The 6121-nt window shown below is 48.4% G+C and overlaps 1 protein-coding gene across 1 annotated transcript; it reads left to right on the top strand.

Moving 5' to 3' along the window:
- Nucleotides 1-387: 387 nt before the first annotated feature.
- LOC123401766 (beta-1,4-mannosyl-glycoprotein 4-beta-N-acetylglucosaminyltransferase-like) lies at nucleotides 388-3359 on the top strand. Its single transcript, XM_045095618.1, has 2 exons — nucleotides 388-860; nucleotides 1977-3359. The coding sequence occupies exons 1-2, from the start codon at nucleotides 789-791 to the stop codon at nucleotides 3075-3077; spliced, it is 1173 nt and encodes a 390-aa protein (XP_044951553.1). The 5' UTR covers nucleotides 388-788; the 3' UTR covers nucleotides 3078-3359.
- The last annotated feature ends 2762 nt before the right edge of the window (nucleotides 3360-6121 follow it).

The raw sequence follows: 6121 nt of genomic DNA, 5'->3' as shown, positions 1-6121 counted from the left end.
ATTCTCCTCTTCTTAATAAAATGCAGGACACCGCTGCCCCTCTTGAGATGTTTTTGGAAAAAAAAACTTGATGTGAAATGATAGTTTTCTTGTAACGAGCCTGTACAAAAAGAGTTACATGGTGTTTCTGTAAAAGGCCCTTTCATTACCCCTTCAGAACAGAGCAGGACTCGTTTTTATTTATGACAAGTGTAAAGAAGAAACGCTGATGAAGATACTAGTACTCCTGGTAGTACCTTTTTTGCGAGGCAAGGAAAGGAAAGCAAAGAGAAGAAATCGGCAAAACCGATTAGAAAAGGACACGACACTGACACAAATTTGGGGTTTTAAACTCTGCGGGACGAGATGCCCCTAGTACTCCACTAGTAGCACGAGGACAAACAAAGACCAGCTCTTCCGCCAGCCCACCCACAGCCGGAACGACGCGCAAGCAGAGCAGGCCACCACCCAAACGGCTATAATTAGACACGACGGTTCCCATAATCCCCTTGCTCTTGCCTCCTCCTATCTCTCACCTCCCACCCCACGCGCAAACACAACCCTCGTATTTCCGCGTATTCCCACACAACACCCTCCTTCCTCTATACGAACTCCGACAGCGCCGAGCCGTGTCGACCGCAAACAATTAGCCCACACCTCGAGGACACCAGCGCAAAAACACCGCCCGCCACCGGGGCGCCCAAGAGACCGCCGCCGGCCGATCGGAGCACCATTGGAGTCGCGCGCGCCTCTCCCCGCCTGCTCCGCGCGTCCGGGCGCTGACCCGTTCGTCCGGCCGTGCTGCCGCGATGGACGCCGCCGGCTACTACACCAACTGCAAGAAGACCGACGGAATCTGCGAGGGCATCTGCGACGGCGAGGTGAGGACCTCCCTCCCGTCCCCTCCCTTCCCTTCTCCCGTCCCCCCCAGATCTGTCCCTTTCTCACACCGCGTGCCTATCTCGGTGGATTGATTACCTGGTCTACGAGAAGGCCCCTTCTCGCCACTGCTTTCCTTTCCTTTTATTTTATTATTTATATTGTTTTTTTGGTTGGTCTGGAAACTACTCGCTTCATGCTTTGGTTGCTCCAATTGCTCTTATTCTCGCTTCGATTCTACCAGTAATATCAGTTATCACGCTCCGATATGCAGTAGTATTGTTTTTCTGCTGGCAAGTTTCTGTTTTCGATTAAGTATCCATGAGATTTGCCGAGTCCGGGTCCGAGATGCTTGCTTAGTTGCTTTACAAGTAGGAAGAATCTTTGATCTGTTTCGGTCCTACACATGGCGGGATTAGGTGTAATTTCAGGTTTTGATGCTGCTTCTGGTGCTGGTGGAATCTCGCGAGCTGGCCGAATTTGGGTTCCGCCTAATCCTGGAATCTTTTCTTTAACCGCTTGAGGCGCGGCCGTGAAAACGATCCCACCTTTTTAGTAAAAGACACAGATGGATTCTTGTGCACGCTGAGGATTCATGCTGCGAAAATAGACTACAGAGGAGTTCGTGAAGAGATACTAGTATCCAGCTTGCTCTGATCGGCCCATCTCAATTAGGCTGCCACTGATTTCCTTTTGTATACTAACAACAACATAGACACATATCGACTTGACTACTTGTTCCTGCCATCGTTGAGACATAACATTGATTTTCTGCTTCCCATGTTGAGTAAGTTTTAATAAAGTTTTCCCTGTTTTCATCTACAGCCATCCAGTTTGCGCTGAACAAATTAGTAACTCTCTTTAGCCAAAAATTTCAGTTATGCAATGCACCGTAAGGTTTCCTGGAGTAATTGATTTACAATAGAACTGGTGTCCTAAGTTAGGTAAATCGGTCTTGTTGCATATCCCTGCAGTTTGTACAGTCTTTTGTCGCTCAAATAGTTTTGTGAAGAAGATGGGTGTTTACTTGCGTATTTTTATTTTTAGCTCAATTTCGTGCTTCTTGTGACTTCCATTGACTGAGTGATTTCTCACTTGGTTTCTGTACTCATTTGCAGCATGGTTCAAAATCTGTTCTGAGCATGTCAAGGCTGAAGTGCGCCCTTCGGGGGTTTGATTTAAAGGCCCTTCTGTTCCTGCTGATTGGTGTGCCAATTATAATCTTCGTCATATATGTTCATGGCCAGAAGGTCACTTATTTCCTCAGACCTATCTGGGAGAAGCCCCCGAAGCCTTTCACAGTACTTCCTCATTACTATCATGAAAATGTTTCAATGGCGAACCTCTGCAAGTTGCATGGATGGAAGGTCCGGGAGGCTCCACGGCGTGTCTTTGACGCGGTGCTTTTCAGCAACGAGCTCGACATTCTTGATATCCGTTGGCACGAGCTTAGCCCGTATGTGTCAGAATTTGTGCTGCTCGAGTCCAATTCAACCTTTACTGGCCTGGAAAAGAAGCTCCACTTCAAGGAAAACCGCCAAAAGTTTGAGTTTGCTGAATCACGGTTGACCTATGGTATGATAGGGGGAAGGTTTGTGAAGGGGGAGAACCCATTTGTCGAGGAATCCTATCAGAGAGTCGCGCTTGACCAGCTTCTAAAGATCGCCGGAATCACTGACGATGACCTGTTGATTATGTCTGATGTTGATGAGATCCCAAGTGGTCATACAATCAACCTGTTGAGATGGTGCGATGATACGCCTGAGATACTTCACCTTCAGCTGCGGAACTATCTCTACTCGTTTGAATTCTTCCTTGATGATAAGAGCTGGAGAGCTTCGATACACAGATACCGAGCGGGGAAGACGAGGTACGCCCATTACCGGCAAACTGACGAGCTTTTGGCGGACTCAGGGTGGCACTGCAGCTTTTGCTTTCGGTACATAAATGATTTTGTCTTCAAAATGAAAGCCTATAGCCATGTGGACCGGATCAGATTCAGCTACTTCTTGAACCCCAAAAGAATTCAGCATGTGATATGCCAAGGGGCTGATCTCTTTGATATGCTTCCGGAGGAGTACACGTTCCAAGAGATCATCGCCAAGCTTGGGCCGATTCCGAGCACGTATTCGGCCGTTCATCTTCCCGCCTATCTACTTGAGAAATTCGACCAGTACAGATATCTTCTTCCTGGCAACTGCATGAGAGAGAGTGGGTAGCCTTAGCGTTTGTATTTGATACCAATGGGCTGGCTGACTTAGTTGGGGTGGCGTTTCGGTTGAGTTCATGATTTTGTACCATGTAATTCATCATTCAAAACAATGGAAGAGGGGCCTGCCTGACAGCATAGCGCATGCTCGGTGGCTGCGTGCTTGTTTTAGTTTTGAAAGAGGAGCTTAGCAGTGTGTGTGCTTACCACCTGAGTCTCTTGTTGATTCATTGCTTCCATGATTGATTTATGAACTCAGAAAATATATTGTAGATTATTTGTCTCTTGTTGATTCATTGCTTCCACGATTGATTTATGAACTCAGAAAATATATTGTAGATTATTTATTATTATCATCATATCATTCATACTCGCTGATGATTTACTACTGCATGTGCACTCAGTGAGTTCATGTCCTGCCCGCCCGCCCGCCTCACTGCTGTTAGTGGCCGCCCGCTTTTCTGGTCAAGTGTCTCAATCCTATAACATGTGATGCCGTTGCTGTCGTACTGAAAAAAACTGAATTGATTGCATCTGTAATCTTTTTGCCTCATAGGTTTCCTTGGTAAGAGTTAGGTTTGCTGCAGGTTGATTGTGGGTAATCCATACTCTGTTTGGCATCGCTGTCAGCTGCAAATGGTCCGAGTTGTTAAGCGACCTGCGCTGCGAGCGATGTGGGTGGGTACAGGCTGTCCGTGTGGGTTGTCCACCTCCGTCAGATTGACAAAACATGCTGCACGTTGGCTGTTAGGCCAACTCCAGATCCTATCTCGTTTTCGACCTATTCCCGGTCCAAACAACAATGAGCGAATGGGTGGGACGCACGCCCTTGTCCTCTTAGTGGCCCGCCTGTCGAGGACACTAGCCCTTCATTCACCTCCAACGCCTCCACCTGTCCTCCCCGCCCCGCCCCGCCGCAACTATTTTTTCGGTCGCCTCCTCATTGCTCACCCCCCGCCCGTGCATACCAAACGACGTCTCGCCATGGCCGCCAGCACGCGCGCGCTTTTGTAGGACTTTTGGCCGTCGTTTGGGGTCGCCGTCGTATCCGGTGCCAGAGGGGATATGACCGTCGGTGACGCCTATCGACCACGGCAGCTTCCGTCGGGTGCACCAGAGCGACCTTTAGCCGGCCACAAAACGCCCCTGCTGCATCGGGGTGATCTTCGCGACCTCTTTGCCATCACGACCGCAAAGTGTTTGACACTTTGCGCACAAAGGTATGGACAGTGGAGATGAATTTTTCTTCAACCACTTCATTTGTTCATCGGATGATGCGTCATCGGATGACGAAGATCTTGTGGTGGCTGCACTCGTCGTTCACGACCACATTGAAAGGCAGCAGCCTCGGTACAGGGGGTCAGTCCCTGGCCGTGCTCCCAACCTGAACCGCAACAGAGAGAGAGACCACACCATGCTCTATGTCGATTACTTTGAGAATACTGCGCTCTTCAAACCGGAGAAATTTCGTCTTCGTTTTCGTATGGCAAGGCATGTGTTCAATCGTATCCTAGAGGGAGTGGTTCGTCATGACCCATTCGCCGAGTGCAAAACAGATGCCCTTGGCAAGCTTGGATTCTCCACTTATCAGAAATGCATCGCGGCCATCCGCATGCTTGCATATGAAATTCCAGGCGATCTTGTGGATGAATACGTGCGCAGGAATGAGTCCAGATGTCTGTTGTCAATGTATAGCTTCTGCAAGGCCGTGGTGGCAGTGTTTGGCCCTGAGTACTTGAGGCAGCCAAATGTCGCTAATACACAAAGGTTGTTGGCGATCAACGCCGATAGAGGCTTTCCAGGCATGCTTGGCAGCATAGATTGTATGCAGTGGGAGTGGAAGAACTGTCCATTTGCTTGGCAGGGCTAGTACAGGGGGAATGTGAAAGCGTGCACTGTCATATTAGAAGCGATGGCTTCACAAGATCTTTGGATATGGCATTCTTTCTTCGGCATGGCGGGTTCTCATAATGATATCAATGTGCTGCAGCGTTCTCCAGTATTCGCAAGGCGTACGGAAAGCCACTCCACACGTGTCAAATTTGAGGTCAATGGCCACCACTACAACAAGGGATACTACCTAGCTGATGGTATATATCCTCAGTGGTCAACTTTTGTGAAGACAATCTCGAAACCCGAAGGTGAGAAGAGAAATTGATTTTCCCAAAATGCAAGAGAGTGCTAGAAAGAATGTGGAGCGTTCTTTAACCTCGATGGGGTATCGTTCGAAACCCTGCACTCACATGGGATGAAGAGAAGCTTTGGGAGGTGATGACGGCTTGTGTGATCATGCACAATATGACCATCAAGGACGAGCGTGATAACACCATCTTCGACCAAGGATTTGGTTTTCAAGGTGAAAATGTTGAGCCCCTACATCAAGAATCGACCACGTTTGAACAGTTTACACAATTCCAACGTGGAATGCGTGATTGCCACACTCATTTGGAGCTTCAAAATGACTTGGTTGAGCACATGTGGAATCATATTTGCAACCAATAGATGTATTGGTTCATTATGTTTATTCAAGACAATTTTGATTTGGTTGTAAAACTATTTTATTCGAGACAATTTCGGTTGGGTTGTAAAACTATTTTTAAGACAATTTGGACGTGGAAACATTGATAAATATGAATATATGGGCATATTGGCCGTGGTGGACAGTATGCAGCCAAAGGATGCGTCCACGCATTGGGCGCACGACCACCGCATCCTAGAAAAGGCCCGGACACGACCCCGTTGTCTGCCGCAAACGGACAAAATTCGGACCAAGCGGACATCCGTTTGGGGTCGTGCGCTGCAGTTGGCCTTAGCAACACCCCCTTTTTACCTGTCTATGCGACTTTGTTACACTAGTAAAAAACAAACCTTTTGTCCGAAGATTTAGTCCTGATCGGCCTTGGGCCCGAGACTAACGTGAGAATTAGTCCAGTTTCCAACGGCTAGGAATGGACGGGTGGCACGACCAGGATTAGTCACGGTTCAAATGGGACCTCTAGTCCCGGTTGGTGATACCAACGGGGACTAAAGGGATTGCGGCAGGCTGGGCCCCGT

The sequence above is a fragment of the Hordeum vulgare genome, chromosome 6H, assembly GCF_904849725.1.
Source record: "Hordeum vulgare subsp. vulgare chromosome 6H, MorexV3_pseudomolecules_assembly, whole genome shotgun sequence".
Lineage (NCBI taxonomy): Eukaryota > Viridiplantae > Streptophyta > Magnoliopsida > Poales > Poaceae > Hordeum > Hordeum vulgare.
This window is presented reverse-complemented; position numbering and strand designations above follow the sequence as displayed.